The following is a 19,368-nucleotide window of genomic DNA, read 5'->3' on the forward strand; positions in this document are numbered from 1 at the left end:
AATTTTTGAGATGATAAAAGAAAACTTTAGACTCTTTGACAGCTCTTCTGTTGGTATTTTTTTTTACTTTTCAGGCTTTTTTTTTTTTAATAAAACCACTTAGAAGCTGAAAAAATGGAAACAGTTTCTTCCAAGTTATGGGAAAAAAAAGAACAAAGACTGAGACTTGTTGCTTCTGAAGTCTTAACAGACATTGTGATTGGAATTACTCAATTCAATAACTAGCAGAAATGCTTTTCCCTAATAAATAAGTTACAATAATTACATATGCTTTAAAGTCAAAATGTTTTTGCTAATCTTTGTTCTGATGGGCCTAATAAATTTTGCTTTATAAAAAGTGTTAATTTTATGCATTCATAATGAATTCTCAATTTGCATTGAAAAGCAAGTTGCAACAAATAAACTTATAAACTGAATCAAGTGGTAAATACATATTTATTTACCATTTTAACATAACAGAATGGGAAAACTAAAATATAAATAATGGAAGCTTTGTAATGGCATAAAGATGAAAATAGTACAAAAGAGCAAAAAGTACAAAATGTACCGTAAAAATTAAATAATTTGCTAGTTAACAAGTCATCTTGTTTAGCAGCCAATGAAAATTTTCTTTAGGAAAATATCTGAGCACATGCAAAACAAGGTGAAAGCTGATAATGTAAAGACAGGTTTCTTGCTGCTGCTTTGATTGTAGTCAATAATTTAAGATGACTGTGATTCTCAGCAAAGGTTTTCCTATGGGATGGAGCTCGAATCATGAAGATTCACTAGAACTGTTCCTGAAGCTTTGGCTCAGCAGCATGAAAGTGGCACAGCCACCAGCCTGGCAGTGAGGCACTAAGTCAAGGCAGGGTCCTTCATTCAAGCCTTTTTGGTTTGAGCAAGAGTTAAGACATGCCCTTCACCATCTGAGACTTTCCCCAAGTCAGCATTAACTCAGCTGGCACTGAAGGCTAGTCCAGAAGGAAGCACACACTCTGCTCCTCTTCCTTTCATAAGAGACTCTTCTGTTAGCTCTGTGGCATCGAAATTACAGGGATGAATGATGAAAACTGAACTTTGGGCTGTTTTACATTCCTTCAGTACCATTTAGTGTGATGGTTGTTGACTTCTCCCTGCCACTATATTTAGAACAGGGAGTAGGAAGGAGATGAGTGTTAGTATTATGGGTTATGACACAAAAACATCAAAAAGAAAGTCTGTTCTCATTTCTCTTTGGTATCCTCTGGGGAGCTGCAGTGTTTAGAGAAAGCTCCTGTTCCACTGCAGGAGCTCAGGAAAATGGGCACCAAACTTTGTTTACACTCTAGAACTACATATGACCATACAAGGTTGGTAGGTAACTAGGACACAGAACTTTTTCCTGTACTGAGCTTAGTTTCCCACCACTAGATAAGCTTCGAGTAGGTTGTCTGGTGGAGTTATTGTTCTTTATACGTCAGCACTTGGATTAAAAATAGAAAAATATCAGAAGCTTCCTCTGCATTCAGCTAATCAACAAAAAGTCCATGGGAAAAAAAAAATTGCATAATGCCCCAGAAGAAATCTAAATGAATTAAAGCCACCCCCTATAGAGAACTTGGGCTCTGTTTATTTTCAACAAACTCTTATAGGTTTTGCAATATTTTTCTGGAAGTTTTTCAAAAGCATTCCTACTTCCTCTCACTCCAGGCCAGGGCTGAACTGCCATGCTGGAGGAATTCTTTGGACCTGAACTTCAGCCATGAGAGACAGAGCCCCTCAGCCCCAGTCCAACTACAGAATTTTACAGATCTATTACATCTACAGATTTTAAACTGCAGTGTGAATTAAAACCCTCAAGAGCTCCTCAGGCTACGCCATAAAAACATTTGATATTAAAGGATTTACAGGTAGTGAAAGCTTGACCTCTTCTAAAAGGAAAAAGAAATGGAAAAGAAGTGAAAAGTTGCTTCAATAGGCAACAGCACATCCTGACTGCAAAGCTCCTGCTGCACATCTTATCCCTTTCTTCCCACCTCCCGTGGTCAAAAGACAACCCAGACCTTTCCAAGTGCAATGCAGAACCCTGATTATTGCCTTCTGCTGCCCTCCCAGCACCTCATTTGGCAGCATGAGACATGCAGGGTCAACCCTGCAGGTCCTGCATCCCTTTTGCTTTAGCAAAAATTCCAAGGGTGAGCAGCTAGCAGAAGCTATGACTGCCAACATCCGCAAGAAGTAGCACAGATCTCTGATGTGCTGGGAAGCTGTGTACAATCAATAGTGTCTCTCAGGGTACGACACCAACACCTGCTCACTCTCCTGACTACAGATTGTCTCTGTTAAGACCAAATTTGCAAAGGCAACAACTCAAAGAAAATAAAATGCCTTGTAACTTTTAGTGGAAAACATGGGCTGTCAGGACAATTTCTCTTCCTACCTTCTTTCCACTCACCTCAAATTAATGTCTGTAGCTCTATATGAGCCCTGTCCCTTTCCCCCCATCTCCACTGGAAACTATGCTCAGATACTGCAAATACACAGAGGGATTTTCAGATTTCCACCCACGCAAGCAGCTACTCAGCACATCCGATGCACATGTGAAACTGGATCACAAGGGTCAGGGCAGGAGCCCACATTTCCATTTCTAGCTCTGTTGAGCTTAAGTTTTATCATTTGTTTGTTTTCAAAGCAAAAAATAATACAACTTACTTTACTTCACAGAGGAAGAAATCTCAGCAAGGCATCTTTTTTTCCAGTGGCAGGGATGGGTTACAGCTCCCCCACTCCCACCCACGCAGCTGAACCCAGTGCCTGGTCAGCTCAAGAGTCGTGAGGAAATGAAATACACATGTCAGCATCCCCCTCTCCTGCTCCAGCTCCTTAGCAAAACCGCTCTTTTCCTCCATCATTCAGCCATGAATGATCCCAAGACCAGAAGACATGCCAGGGATTGGTATACGAGCTGTATCTTTTCTCAGATGAACTGTACAGCAAAGTCATATTTCCTCAGCCTGATGAAAGTTTTGGAAAGGCAATACTCTGAAGGTCTACAGCACAGAGTTTTGACACCAAGGTTCAGAGCTCTGGGATACATAGACAAAAGTTTAAATGTAACAAAATTAATATTTATGCTCATTAAAAGTGGACAACAAACATTTCCTTAAAGGAAATTATGTCAGTCTGATTAAGCAAGTGCTAAGTAACAAATAAAACTGATTGCAAGCCTAAAAAACCTTGCTATATTATTTCCATCTATAAGAATAATAGTTTCCCTAGAGAGCTTTACCCCTTGGATTCCTTTTCCCTTCTCATTTGCTTACTTGAGCAAAGTACATAATACTCAGCATAATATCCTCATCTCCCTCACTCCAATAGTTTTTATTTAATGTTCATCTGGATACTTCTGTCCCTACAAAAGTTTCCTGTATTCCATATGTTGCTTAAAAATAGCATCTGTCATTTAAGACTGAAATCCACCGTCATTTCCATACACAGCTCCAAGGAAAAAAAAGAGCAACAAGTAGTCAAAGTTATAAATATGCTGCTCTTTTGTTGGAGGATACAAGAGGACAATTTTTATTTTAATTTATCCTATTTCAAAATGAAGACAAAGCTAACTATACAGCCTGTAAACATGAGCTACAATTCACTCGTAAAGTTGGCAAGCAGAGTAACCAGGAACTCAACTTCTGAAGTTATTTTGCCATGAATAAAGCCAAGGCAAAAGCCTTCTTTCAACTCAGCTTTATATTACTTGCATTTGGCTTCATTTGCTAAGAATCTAAGAGGAAGTAACCATTTATAACCCAGGGTAAATCAAAGCTAAGTGGCATTTTGATAAATACTAGAGCCTATCAATCACAAAGAGACGCCGTATCAGGTTGCTGAGGAATTCCAGAGCTGCTGCAGTGGCTCCAGCACAGCAGAGCCAAGGGTCTCTAGGAAAAGCCATCCCAGAGGTACAGAAGCCATTGCTAGCTGCAGGCAGGCGGCGCAGCACCCACAGTCTGGCACTGAGACTCCCAGCTGCCCAGCAACATCCATGAGAAGCCAGAGTATTGCTAGAAACACATCCAGGAAGGGGAGAACAAAAGGGAAGGAAAACCAAAGACCAACTTGTGCTAGGAAGCCTCAGCATAAGAGATGCACATTCAGCTGCCGATTTCTTCTGAACGGCATTGCTGGAAGCCGAGTGCATCAGTCTGGTTTTCAGACTGATGAAAACTGAACTGATGTTTATAACCAACACTCTGTTAAAATTTTTCCCTAATAGTATGGTTTGGCACTTAAAACAGAAAGGCAAAGCGATCACAAGATGATAAATTCTACTAACACACCTACTGCATGTTAAAAAGGTTTCAGGTTTTTTTTTAGAGAGGGTGGGAGGACTGGAATATTCAGGCTCATCTACAAAGCTGAAGCATTAACTCTTCCGCATATAACAGAGTGGATAATGGATGTGTAGGGGAAAAAAGGTGAATGGTGAAATAAAGCTGAAACTTTACCATTGCTTCTGTTTGTAAACAAATGCAGAAGGAACTAGACAAGCATAATATTTGGCAGCCTGCTTAATTACAACAGATGTCTATGTAGGATAAAGTGGCCTGTACAGTACGTATAGAGGCAGAGTCTAACATATATAAGTAAGATCAAAACAGCTACTTAATTTGCTTATGAAGAAGGAGGAGTCAGTTTATCTTGTGTTTAATATTTATAGCTATATTTGCAGCAATATTAATTGCACCCTTAAAGGAAATTCAGATCTACTACCTTAAGCAAAGTGGGCTTCAAAAAACTGGATGTCAGACTCTACAAATAAAGTATTAGTTTAGGCATGGTAGACTTTATTTTGGCACTTTAACAAATGCTTTATTTTACAGCAGTGGCACAGCATTTGCCAGAAATCTTCTTTTCTTGGCACAGTTATTTCAAGCAGTTATTTTACTAATTGAAGTTCACTAAATATTGCACAATAAGATATACCTGTTAAATTCTTACCCTGTTTTTACTTGCTGAAGTTGTATGGCTTCAAAAAACTTGCCAGTTAAGTAAAAAGCAATATATTAAATATTGAGCACAGGATAGCATTTGTTTGTTCCTAAATGACCACTGACCTTGGGACAGCAACAAATACAAATTAGGCAACTCTTATCTGAAGAGCTACCAGATCTTATTTACAATACATTGCCATTTCTGAGATGTACTTCAGCTTGACATCCTGAACACCTATATTTTGGAAATCTCAAAAATAAAAAAATAGGAGGTCAACAGAGCAGAAGACGAAGCCATTTGTCTGTTACAAAGCATAATATAAGGAGGCAGACTATCGTCTTCTCCACATGTCCCTCTATCCAACACCTTTCTAAGGTCTAAGCAACAGAACCTTTTCTCTTCTATTCGGAATATTTCTTTCTTCTCTTATGAAGACATTCCACTTGTCTCAACTCTTCTACTGGAGTCCGAGCAGAATAAACCAAAATTCTCCAATGGGCCAGGGAAAAAACCAAACTCAAACAACAAATCAAAAACCAATACACACAGTAAATAAGCTAGGGTATTCCTTTGAATTTTACAGTAGGGAAAACAACATTTGCAGGAAGAACAGGTCTGCGTCGATACTGCCATTAAATATAATGCAAAAGTCAAATGATCCATAACTCATACACCAGATGCAAGAATTGAACATTCTCGTTTTTCTCTGCCACTTCAGCAATAAATCTGGTGTGAAGATAAGTCTGATCAACAGCCTTTCTTTTTTTGGTCTAGATTTTTAAGATCTACTAGATGTACTCTGTGACATTAGAACATAAGCAAGTAGACATAAAATGAAAAGCATACAAAAGTATATCACAATGGAATTCTTAGTATTAGGCCACATGATTTATTCAGTAGTGTTTATGTTCCCAAATTACAATTATGTCTATCCATGTAAGACTACAAAAGTTACCATTAGAATTGTCTGTGCTTATAAAATACCAACATTTTCTTTTACTGTTATATACTCATTAACACCAGTCTGCGACAAGTCACATATAATCATAGGCACTTCAAAGGCTTTAAAAGACGTTTACAACTTAAATGCATTTTTAAAGAACAAAAATTTAAACCTCTACTTGTACCTTCAAATTGCAAATAATTAACAAATACAGTGGCCATAGAAATCTGCAGCAACTTCTCAAAATACTGTTAGAGTCTTTGGGTTTGCTTAGGTTCGTCAGTAGCTTACTCCAAATCTTCCTTACAGGAGATTTGTTTAGTAAGAATACGACTATACAGTTTGTAGTAATAATCCAATTTTACACATTAATTTGCTGTTACAAATCTCACTGAAGCTACAGGTAAGCTGAGAAACAATGCAAAGTGTAAAATTGATAATCTGACACTTAAATTTATACAAAGTGGAGGTTAAAGTTTACATAGCTGAAAAATTACATTTACACTAAAAGTTACTGTTATCTGTATTATCTGAAGACAAATTGCACCATGACAACTACAAAAAGGCATTTTTTGGAAACAGATAAATTAATGAAATAAAAACTAACTTGTAAGATCAATCTGAGACATGCTGACAAAAATTAAACAACTTTCATTGAACCATAGGATAAAACAATAATTTTCATTATTTTATATTTATGCATAAAGTTTTAAAAATCATTCAGTGAACATCAATGGTTTTATAAAATAATGCTTTGCCACTGTTATTCACAGAACACTGCAAATGTTAAGTTTTAATTTTACATTTTTAAAGGAATACATGAAAAGTTTTAAATACAATGGGGTTTTATCATAAAGGTGCCGTAATGGCTCTTTAATGAAAAAAAAAAATCTTCATTATTCTATGCAAAAGCTTTATTTAAAAAAGTTCAGTGATCTCATAAATAGAGACACTAAATTGGAATTTTATGCATAAAACTCCTTAGTAGGTGCCTTTTGATAGGCAGCACAGGATGGTTTACGTTCACCAAGGTCATAACTGCCTTCATCCTTCTTTCTCATGCGATATACCAGCAGCAGGATAAGGAAGATTGCAAAAAGAAAACCGATAACTCCGCCAGCAATAACAGCTGTAATCAAAGAAACAGAGATTCACAATATGCCAGAAAAACAAGTTAAGCACCATGCTTCTTTTTCACCCCACACAACGAGTTTGCTATTATTTTCAAATTGCAGGAAAGGGCTCCCATTATGCAACTATCTTCATTATTAGTATCCTGAAATATATTGTCAGAAAGCTTGTTTGTGTTTACAAAGGCAATTATTTAAAAGGACATTCCACCTACAAGTCAGCAATCCAACAACCCACAGTTCTAAAAAAGTTATTAGAATTTTTTCAAAGCCCCAATTAAGAAAGCCACTAGTACTGCCAGAGCATAAAGTTGTCTTTCAAACTCATTTTTCAACAATTACATTTTCAGCTTTAAAAGAAGTATTTTGTTACCCTAGCTAAGAAATGGGTTTTCCCTCTTCTCTGTCCGTTTCACTCTGACTCTAGATTGAAATGAATTTCGTATTGATGAATAACAGGAGAGAACACTTCCTGCACTTGTGAGTGTGCGCAAAGTATCAACTCCAACTAGACTTCAAGAGCAAACTCACATGCTTCCACTGATGTGGATTTAAAGCTGTTTCACATTTTGATGCTCATTGGAAGATGTGGTCCAAAACTGTGTGACTTCATGACTCCCTACATCCCTTCCAAGGACATGGGGGAAAAGTGTACCTGTAAACAGCTGCACACCATAAAACCCCTCACGTAGTGAAAACAAAAGTGACCATCTTTTGCCTCCCTGAGTAATGCATGGAAATAGACCCTCTGTATCCTAAGGGGTATCCGTACCCTAACAGTTGGTGCTCATCCATCCCTCTCTGTCTACCCACACCTGCCATGAGCTCCTCCCAGGTAGTGTCCATCTGTACCAGATGGACCAGACAGCAATATGCTCTTTGGAGGTGAGAAATACATTTCTTCATTGCAAGGATCAATCAAATTGTAATTCCTTTTATGAGCTGTGGAAGCTCCAGATACTCAGCTGGCAGTATTTAACTTGTGGGCATTGAATCAATTAACAACAGACTTAACTACCAAGTACCTCCTGAAGATGCCCATTTCATTCTCTTCAAATCAACCACTGGCTACCAACTATGAATGTACTTAGTACTAATGTTTTTAATACTATGAATATACCAAGAAAACTCAAATGTTGAGTTTGCATTATTTGATATGAATCCCTTTTGTTTTCTCTTGTATTTCTGGTGAGATAGACCTTGGCAAACACCGCCTCACCTGCCAGAACTTCTGTTCTCTGAAAGAGATTTTCTGAATGCTTCTCAGTGAAGACATCGGTGTCATCCCCTGGCTCATCGCTCTTTTTCTTGGCATCCACCTCAGACCTTTCCTCTTTATCAATTTCTTCAGGTGACTGTGGCACAAAAAGAAAAACAGAGCGTTGCTTACAGAGAGGGCACGCCACAAGTTAGCACAGTCACTGCCTGTCATGGGCAGTCATGTAGCTGTGGCTTCACACACATACTCCACAATACCAACAAACACAACACAAAGAAAGCTTTTAGACCATGGAAAGCTGGTCTAGACACTCTGACTGGATCTATTTGTCATCAGGATGTCAGTATGAAAAACACTACCTGTAAGTTTAAAACCTTCAGAAGTATATTTAGCAAACAGCTGTTAATATTGCCTGTGTTTATCAGAATAACAGCTTCTGAATGAAATAACAATTCTGAAATTAATATATCAGGTATGTTATATGCAAAATGCCTTTGAAGGTAACTTGGACAGTACTACTTATGGTGGTAGAAAGAAATATTGAAATACTTAATGGAACCTGGCAAGTGTTCAAACTACAGTCAAACCACACAGCATTCTCCCTTGAGAAGGGAAGTTTCACACAGACTTTTCTAATAACTCTTTGAGAGATGTAAAAAAGGTACAGCTCAGACTCAAAAGTATCATGAGAAACTGTCCTGTGTATCATGATATATTCTTTTTTGCATCTTTCTTTTCTTTCATGTGAAATCCAGACATTTCTATGCAGACTTTCTAGTAGGAATGAAACCGAACAGCTCTGGACTCATTTAACAGGTTATAGTAGCATTAAGTAAAGTTTGTGGGGGCTTTTTAATCCATATAAATAAAAGAGTGTTAACCTCAAGCCACCAATAGGGTACAGTGGAGTAACTTTAAATGGTGTTGCTCTCCAGCCACGCACCTTTGTTTGTGCAGGCCCCTTGGTCTGCATTTTCACCGTGGTGGTCTCAGCCCTAGATGCGTCACTAGTAGTTGGTAACTTTGGAAGTGTTCTGGATGTTGTTATCACTGCACTATCCTCCTCTTCTTCAGCACCTGGAGACAAAACGTAACACTTCATTAACCTGTGAAATTCTTCCAGACCAATTATATTTTTTATTATGACACCAACATAGAGGTGCTTGCACAGCCCACCCCAGGCAAGGGGCCTAGATGACAGTGCCTGCTAAGATAAAGACGTGAGTGCAAACAGTGTGTCCCAAACTGTCAGGACAATATTTGCCCCAAGTGATCCTATGAATAAGGAAGGGAGTGCATCAACTGGAATAAACAGTAATCAGGAAATGACCATGATACTTTTCATACAGAAGGATCCACCCTGAAAAGAGGTACGACAAAAGCATTAACACTTGTAACAGGGGTAGAAAGTCTGGAGTGGAAGCAGCAGCCATCAGGGCTGGTGTGACATGAGCAGACCCCAGTGCCATGGGGTCTGATGAGGCCTCATCGCACCAGGGGCTCTGCTGGGGCTTGGCAGTGCCACTCACCACACTGTGGGTGCCCCCAGCAGCCACCTCCAGCTCTCCTACAGCCACCATGGGGGCACTGCTGGAACCAACACCCTGGGGTGCAGGGTCATCTCCTGGGGGTGGCAGGAGGTGGTGGTGCCCTGGATCACATAGGGCTGGGGATATCTAAGTATCCTACAGTGAGTGTATGGGCAGAGAGTCTGGTACATTCAGATAAGGGGAGCTTACACAACCATAGCCTGTGAGAAGGATGTCTATGTGCATGCGGCACACATTTGGATCAGTTACAGAAGGTAATTTAGAAATTTGGAGTTGTATGTTACCATTTTATAAGTGGCAGGTATTGTGGTTATCTGCTGATATTAAGCCTAAAAGCATAGTTCAATGATCGCTAGTTAATTACATATAATAAATAAATCAGTAAACTTCTTTAACCTTACTTAAACCTTGAACTGAACAGTTTTTCCCTGTAACATACTCCTTCAACAACAAAATTTCTCCTCTACAGCACATCTGTTGAACCCTCAAACAAAAAACCAATCAGTTTCTATCTAAAAGAAGATTGTTATTACTTTATGTTTCAGTCACTAGGAACTCACATGGTTTTGAACTCCACATAATTCAGAAGCCTTTTTTCTGTTGAAATGAGTAAGAGGACAGAAAACTCCCTAAAGATTACCTTAAATTTAATTTCCTTCACATTCAAAGTTCTGCTGGAGTACGAAGGCTCCTTTAGAATAAGATAATGGACATGTCTCATAAATATCCTCTAGTGATAGCGAAAGGAAGAAGAACAGGAAAGAGAATAAATTATTGCAAGGCCTGAAAGAGGAAAAAGAATTGACCTATTCTTGGACACTCCTTAGGAATCTCAATGTGTTCTGCTCATTACAGGCACTGGTTACCCAAGTAACTATTGGGTAATAAATCTAGCAAATGTGCATAAGAATAGTTCCTAACAAATAAAAAGATATCCTCTTACAACAGAATAGTATGACTCACTCATTCCAAACAGATTTTTTAATTTATTTTCTTAGAGAAATAAAACAGACTGAAAATATGAGTGCAATAATGATGTTTTGAACTCACAATCAAGCATTACATACATTTCGCATTGAAAGGCACAGTATTAACATGACAATAACTCAAACAACCTTCGTATGGTAGAAAATAAAATTTAGAATCATTAAAAAAAGTAATTAAAGATACTGGCACAGATTAATACTGGAAAAAACCTTCAGATGTACCAAAATTACAGCACAACCTTCAGAATGAAGACCTCAGGTATTTCCCCGAAATGCTACTCAGAGATCAAAAAATCAACATCCTGCTTCAAAACAGAGGTGAGGAAAGGCATCCAACAGGAATTTTTTTCTGGCTTTGACTCAAGAGTTTTCTTTGAGAAATAATGGCCCAATGGGTAGCTCAGCCTGCTTTACCTTCCAAAGTTCCTCCATATTACACAAGGCTTTCATAGTCAAGGAAATTAAAATTGATTGTCAGATAAGAGATCTGATAAAACCCACTTTAAGAGTACAGAAATTTATTTTCTTCTTTTTATGAAATGAAAAGTCCCATTTAATCACAACTGCTCCTCCAAATCCTTAGATGCCACCTTTGCTTCAGGCAATAATTGTGTCTGCCAGATAAAATGGTAAGCACTACAGGTCTGAACTTCTTTGGTTAAGGATGATGCAGATTTACTGTCTTTCAACAAATGGGTGACTGATCTAACTCTGGGACTAGTCACTAGATTTTCACCAAAGGTACCCAAATCCTCTTGCATATGGTCTCGGGGGAATTCTGACAATCCCCAAAACATCAAAGCACCTACTGTTTAGGCCTGACTCAGTTACTGGCTCAGACACATCTCCATGGTTCCTGCCTTCCAATTAGCTTTATCTAGACAGGCCTCAGATTGGCATGGAGTAGATCTAAACAAGGGGAAGACACTGCCATTGCTAAACTGACAGTAGTATTCTAAGAATTACCTGTAAATAAGACTGAAGAATCAAAAAACCCGTCACTAATCCTCTCCAGAACACAGCAATAGCATTTCACATAGTATCATGTTCCCTCACTGAATCCAAATAGGATTGGAAAGAAAATACCTACAATGTCAGGAATGTAAACTTCCAACTAGGTTCGTTAAGAGGAACATGGCGAAGCAGTTGGAGTATAAGAGCTTACTTCTTCCTCTTGAAAATATCACAGTTTCTATACGTGGTTTCTAGATTTGGCCAGCTTGGGTGATGGTGCTGGGTATTCACTGCCTTTAGTCCCCCTACAAATAGATACTGCCTTCTTAGTCAGGGCACCACAAAAACTCTGCAGTAATTAAACCCATAGCCATCTCTGTGGAAGAGAGCTGAGAGCTCTCGACCATCACACACCATCTTTTATCCACTGTAACTTCTTCAGGATGCCCAACTGCTGTCTTCATAGTGGTCAAAATAGCTCTAAATTGTGCTGTTGTACTGGAAATATCTAATATAACCCTCGGTGATGTGTCTATTAGCCACCCCTTGGATGACAGGAACATGAATACTCTTTAACACGCTCAGTGCTTGAGGAAACTTGTCAAATCAAGTTTGTGCCAGCTTAAATTACTGCATAGAAAGTAGAAATTACTCTATAGCTAGCTGTAGACAAAAAAAGCCCATAGTAGTTAGCACTTTTACTTGCAAACCAGCCAGTGATTAACACTTCCTACCAAACAAATCCAATCATTTCTCCCCATCTTTTGACATCATATTTGCCTGCTATTGCACATCACACTCGGGGAGTACTACCACCACAACCAAATTAGTGATAAGGTGGGCACACACATAACCACCATCTCTTTCACACCTTCGATCTTTATCAGTGATGTGACACACACCAGAATGGCACATTTTCAGCTGGCTTACCTCATCCCCATTCACTGCAAAGTTCCCAGTGCAATTCTAATCAACATAGTGTTAGGCACCTAGAGATGACACTAAAAACATAATACTAGTGCCCTGTCAGAGAAGTGCAGCTGAAATAACTGGAGATAGTGCAAGGATGTCATGTCTCTGATAACTCTCACCAAGGAGGGAAAAAACCCCAACAAAGCCTTTTATGTCAGAGGACCTGGACAACCACGCAACCAATGTCATGAAGCATGCTTAGGCTGGTTTAGCGGGTGGAGAGAGGAAGCTCCTCCTCCAAGATGATCTGAGAGGCACTTACAAGTGGGACCTTAGGAAAGGGAAAATGAATACTTTCCGTGTTGGGTGCACCACGAGAGGAAGCACAGCAGGAGAGGGTGTGTGGCCCCAGCTGGAATGCCTGCCAGACACACTGCCATACAGGCCAGGGGCATCCAGGGTTGGCCATGGACCCATGATGGTTCCTGTTCAGCACCTGGGAGAGCGCCCGTGCCCTCCCTTTCCCCAGCCCCACGGCCCCCGGCCATTCAACTCCTCAGCCACGTCACCCCCATCAGCTTCCCTTTAGGTCAAGAGCCAAAGCAGATCTGCTCTTGTGTTGCCTGGAGAAACTCCAATCCTATCACCACAACTTTCCTCCAAGAACAGTCCCCAGTCAGTCTACACCTAGTTCATCCTGAGCTAACCTTCTCAACTCAAGTTGCTGAGAAATACTGGGTTGGGGAAGACAAGAAAGTGAAGTAAAAATTTGCATGATTTTCTGATATATATATTGTATGTATTTACCATGAGTAACTTAAGAGAAGACACAAGAACAAGACAGGCAGTCTTCCAAAGAACTTGCAGATAAATCTGAAAGTGATGGTACCTTTCCTTAACATAAGGGTAGTCACGCTTCTTAGCAGTTACTTGCACTTATCTCCAAGATCAAGGCTCAGTGAAAAATCTTTCATGCCAGAGAAAAAAAGTAGCAGTAGTTATAAAAGCATTTCAAGTTGTATATAGGCAGGAAAACTATTTTTACTTTTTATTGTTATCCTATGTAAAACACCAACACTAAAAACAGTGACAATAGACTGAAGCATTTCCTCAGAGATGGAGACTGCGAGAAAGAAACAATGGACTAATGAATTCACTATGGATATTCTCCTGTTGATACAGGACAATGAGGAAGCAGGCATGGCTCCTTCGCAAATTGTTGAACACCATCACCTTTGGTACTCCTTACAGAAAGCCAATTTCTAGTCTGAAATGTGTCATGCCTACAGTGAGATTTGTCCATGTTAATGCTGCTTGAAGACCTGCAAGGGCATTAATGGTGGTGCTGACAATTCCTGTTAATCTCCATAGGCCTGGTGGCAGCTAACAATTTTCATAGCAAGGAAAGGAGTCAGCATGTTGTCATCCTGGATCTTTTACTGGATCAAATTTGCTTGGACTGGAATTACATAGCAAGAAAACCACTCTTGAGTGGGAAGGTTCTTTCTGTTAGAAACATTACATCACTGAGTATTAAGTAAAGAGAGACAGATTGAACATAATATCAGAAAAACTGATCAATGGTACACCTGCAGGACACTTTCTACATAAAACAGAGATAGCAGTAAGCATAGGAGGAGTAGGGTGGAGGGGATGCTCCTTTGCTTCCCTGAACTAAAGACTTCTTGCTTTGTTCAAAAATATTAGATCCAGGTACTGTCACATGAGTTATCTGCAGGGGCATTCAGCTTGTCTCAGTCTACAATGAGACTTTTCCTGTTTTCTTTTAGGAAAGAAAGAGAGATTGCCAGAGACAGCAAAAGTGCTATACACTCCATCTTCCACCCATAGCTCAAGGCTGAGCACAAGAAAAGAAAGCCAAGCCATTACTGTTGGTGATGTCTAGAGCTAGATTCTGTCCTTTCGACTCCACTTTTACTACAGAGATCATAGAAATTACTGAATAGTTAGGGTTGGAAAGGACCTCTGAAGATCATCCAGTCCAACCCCCCTGCTGAGGCAGGGTCACCTAGAGCAGGATACACAGGAACATGTCCAGGTGGGTTCTGAATGTCTCCAGAGAGAGACTACACGACCTCCCTGGGCAGCCTGTTCAGTGCTCTGCCAGCTTCAATGTAAAGAATTTCTTCCTCATGTTGATGTGGAACTTCTTGTGTTTTAGTTTATGGCCATTGCTCCTCATCCTGTCACTGGGTACCACTGAAAGGAGTCTGGCATCATCCTCTTGACACCCATCTATGAGATATTTAAATGAATGAAAAAGATTCCCCTCTCAGTCTTGTCTTCTTTAGACCAAACAGGCCCAGCTCTCACATTCTCTCCTCATAAGAGAGATGCTCCAGACCCCTCATCATCTTTGTAGCCCTCCAGTGGACCCTCTCCAGTGGCTCCTTGTCTTTCTTGAATGGAGGAGCCCAGAACTAGACAAAGTACTCCAGATGTGGCCTCACTAGGGCCAAGCAGAGGGGCAGGATCACCTCCCTCAACCTGCTGGCCACACTCTTCCTGATGCATCCCGGGATACCATGGATCCTCCTGGCTGCAAGGGCACTGTCAGCTCATGGTCAACTTGTCATCCACCAAGACTCCCAGGTCATTCTCAGTAGAACTGCTCTCCAGTGGGTCAGCCCCAACCTGTAGTGGTACTTTGGGTGATTCCTCCCCAGGTGTAGTACCCTACAATTGCCCTTTATAAACGTTGGGTTAATAAAATCTGAAGCCAGTTCTTGTGTAGTCTTTTCCACTTCAAAAGCAGGGCTGTATTTTGAATTATCCACATCAGAAACAGCGAAACTCCACAGAGGGATGGAAAAAAACCCAAAACAGACCATTCTTCATACAACTATTTATTGTCAACATATCTCCTTTCCCGAAGCTTACAAAGTCACCAGCACCTGAAGACATGACAGAATGGGATGCTGACTGAAAGTGCATTTTTCCTGGAGGTCAGAATTTTCCTTAGGCAGTACTATGAACTGAATGAAATCACTGATTCATTAATTTTTTTTTTCAAATGAAATATTAAATCTCTCCTCGAAGAAGTCTACAGCAAGGAGATCCAGTTAAGCCTCTGATCTCACTGGAATGCCAAATTGCCCCTACAGAGGACTCTCAAAACACAGGGTATCACCCAGGTACCAATGACCATGGGCCTGGATTTGCCTGGCAGCATAATCAGACCTCTTCAGACTTAATTTTAACATATCTTTGAATCACCAAAAGAAAGGAAAAACACAAATCCGAAAAAATCTCAAGTGTGGCTTACAAGGTAACATAGACAAGGTGTTAGAAGAAGGGCTCATCCTTTAAAAGTAAACAAGTATGTATAAACTTTAAAAGATATATTATAAAAATTACAATAACAAAAAATAAGTAACATACTTGGACAATAAATGGGATTTCCACAACAGCTCAGGAAATACTCACAACAATAAGGAAATGTCTTTTTCCAGAACTACCGTAAAATCCTTCACTTAGCTTTCAATGGTTGGAGCCACCAAGCTAGTCTAGAAGATACTCCTCAAAGAGGCTTTCTAAGAGAAATGATTAATGAGGTTTCACTGACAGTTTTTTTGAAAAATTTTCATCTAGCTACATGCCTCTAATGAGTGTTTAAGTTTGAGAAATCAGTATGTTATATTTAAGAATTTCTTTATTCACTATATGCATGTAATTACCTCAGAGAAAACGCATGTTTTTTGGCAGTATCTAGACTTCTAAAGTTAAAAGAACAACAAAAGAGAAATGGACACCATGTTTACGTGAACCTGACTGCATATAAGAGAAAACAAGATTGCTGCTGCTAAATTAGCATTATGTCATGGGAGAACTAAGCCTTGACTAATCCTTACTACTAAACTCCAGAGAGATCTACACAGAAACCAGAGGAAAAGAAGAGACCCAGCAGAGAGAAAATAACGCAGTGAAATGATGCAACTAAGGCGTAAGAGAAAAGAGCAGACAGTTAATACTTAAAACCCAGCCCGCAGGGGTGCTCAGTGCTCTGTAAATAGAGAGCCCAGCACTCATGATATTCACTGAAAGTATCATCCCCAACTTATAAAGGAAAACTGCACAGTCTTTCCTCAAATAATTGCATTACTTCTTACACTTTTTAAAATCAATTTGTGACACATTGTCTCACCTGAACCTGACCCAGAAGAATAATCATCATCATCAATTGGATAGATGCCTGATGCTTCTTCAACAGAGCTGTTGTCAAGGTATAAATCTTTATCAGAGGTCAAATCTGTTCTCTGGAAAACAGATAAGAGGGAATGGTTAAAAAGATAACAGTTCTCTAGCATAGCAGTCTCTTTATCTTCAGTTCTATTTTTTAAGTTGTTGATGGCACACTGAAGTTTATACTTTCAGATTATGTCCCGCATTCATCTAAGTTGTTATACAAATTTGTAAAAATTACAGCATAAAAAAAAAAAATCCAAGGCCACACAATGAAAACCACACTTTATCTTATTTAATGCATGAATGAATAAAGAGGATTTGCAAATACACTCTTCAGAGCTTCTGTAACAAGAAAGAAGCAAATCCCAGGACTGAAGCCCTCTGTCAAGATCTCAAATATACAAATCTATAGGCTGTCATGTGAAGTCTGTTCATTTGATCTCAAACGGGAATGAACAAGAACATGTATCAAAAACTATCTCAGAGGTTAGTTGAGCCAAACGTCACAAAACTCTTTAGAAATTAGAACAAACAACTGGGACTACAGAATACAAATGTTTCTAAGACAGTGCTATTGTTTAAGGATTATCACATTTCCAGCCGGATCAGGCAGCATGATGCTCCAATTCCTAAATGAACAAGTCTCTCTTAAAATTTAACTGCAGCTTCAATAGGCTAAAAATTTGGTTTCTTGTAACTGGCACCAGATTTTTATGTCTGCAAGTATTTCCCCACTAAAGAGAGATTCTGCTAAAATGAGCTGAAAATAGAAGAAGGTATCAAACATCTTTTAAACTGACAATTCAGGCTTCGAAATACTAGCAACTGCCTTCCTCCACAGCTTTCCTAGCAGAGAATAAACTTCCTTATGAGAGCCATGTATCTTTGATGACTGAGAAGGTACTATTATTGCTATTACTTTTACCAGCATTTCTGTGAACGCCTGTTTGTGATGACTTGTTGAAGTATGACAGTTCTAAATGGACTTTTTAGTAAAAAAAAACCCAAACACCAAAATGGTATACCAAAATGCATCTATTCTGTATCTCATATAAGCACCCAAAACTGCTCTGAGTCCCAAATGTTTCCACCTTACTTATTACTGCATGGCATTGATTGCCAATTTTATTCTACCCAACATTCACTGAAGCTTTTCTAAAGGAGTGCCAAACTATGTATGGGGTAATTCCTGTATGCAAAGACTCATATCTGACTTTCCAAGGTAACTTTTTTTCCCAGGGATCTAAAAAATATTGTTGAAAACATTTTGGACTTCTTTTTAGGAGGTTTGTGGCAACAGATTCCTGTTTTAAGCTTCTTCACAGCAAAAAACTGCTCTTCAGTTTTATCTGCAATAAAAAATTATTCTTCATGGAAAGCAGAGAGGCCATCCTGATTATTAGTGTATGTCAGAGTAAAAAGATCTTTGCACCAGGGGTACCTTATACATCTCTGAACAGCTCTAAAATAAAACAATGTTACCCCGGTTTTCTTCTACAGAGGAAAAGAAAAACAACATGATACTTGGTCAAAGTCTACTCCTTCTATGGCCACTTTTCCTCCCACATGGGACATGTTGGGGGGGGGGAGGGGGAAAGAGCCCTGGTTTTAATATAAGTTTACAAAAGGCCTGCTCTCATCTGCTGTTGTTTCACATGGTCTGCCTGGAACTGGCTGCAATCCAAAGCAGAAATTTGAGATGATGTCTGGTCACCATCAAATGACTTAATTCCTTTAAAAGATGTCTCCAAAGGAAGTCATGAAGTACCGTGGTAGGTGTATAGGTGGTATTATAATTAAGACACAGCTGAGACTGTTTCCGCATGGGAAAACAACTCCCTGTCACGGGACAAATATCCTGCTCTTGATCCAGCTGCCACAATGGACCAAGCCACTTCACCTCACTTTACTTTCAGACACAAGCATGGTACAAAAGAGACCACTCCTTAATATCAGGCAGGAAAAAACAAAACATTTTGAAAAGGAAATGCAGGTGGCTGACCATGAGCGTAGAAAAGCCACACAATATTCAAAAGATATCAGAGGCAGTAAATGTTACCCAATGCCAAGTTGGGAAAAAAAAATTGAAGACCTACATGCAGGAGTTTCCTAACAATGGAAATTGCATTTGGCAAGAAGTAAGAAACAGCCTGAGTTTGCAAAAGTTAGTGAATGAAAACTAGTCTGCGTGGGAACAGAAGCATCACACATCCATGCCCAGAATGTTTTGTGTTAAATAAAAATATGAACTTACCAATCAATTTATTCCCTAGACCATTTCCCTCTTCTATGTCAGAAGCAAACTTAGTAAAATTCAAAAACCAAATAAAACCTCCAATCACTCTCCACTCCCCTGTCAAAACAAGCAGTCCTGTTTTCTTGCTCTTTCCAGCCTCACAGAGAACACAGAGAAGACAGAAATGACTCCTGGCAGCTCTTGTAACAATTCAGTTCCTGTAAGACAGATGAGCAGCTAACCCAACCTAGCCCAAGTTGCAAGTGACTGGGCAGC

The 19,368-nt window shown here is 39.4% G+C and overlaps 1 protein-coding gene across 1 annotated transcript in view; it reads right to left on the reverse strand.

Moving 5' to 3' along the window:
• Positions 1 to 4,787: 4,787 nt before the first annotated feature.
• SDC2 (syndecan 2) overlaps positions 4,788 to 19,368 on the reverse strand; it is a 60,131-nt gene continuing 45,550 nt past the window's right edge. Inside the window, exons 2-5 of the mRNA XM_027692312.1 lie at positions 16,816 to 16,927; positions 9,192 to 9,325; positions 8,249 to 8,384; positions 4,788 to 7,028 (exon numbers count right to left, since the gene is read on the reverse strand). Coding sequence (XP_027548113.1) covers positions 6,865 to 7,028; positions 8,249 to 8,384; positions 9,192 to 9,325; positions 16,816 to 16,927 — 546 coding nt within the window. The 3' untranslated portion in view covers positions 4,788 to 6,864. The remainder of the gene's footprint in view (positions 7,029 to 8,248; positions 8,385 to 9,191; positions 9,326 to 16,815; positions 16,928 to 19,368) is intronic.

Source organism: Neopelma chrysocephalum, unplaced genomic scaffold (assembly GCF_003984885.1).
Source record: "Neopelma chrysocephalum unplaced genomic scaffold, ASM398488v2 Primary Assembly neopelma1_86, whole genome shotgun sequence".
NCBI classification, from domain to species: domain Eukaryota; kingdom Metazoa; phylum Chordata; class Aves; order Passeriformes; family Pipridae; genus Neopelma; species Neopelma chrysocephalum.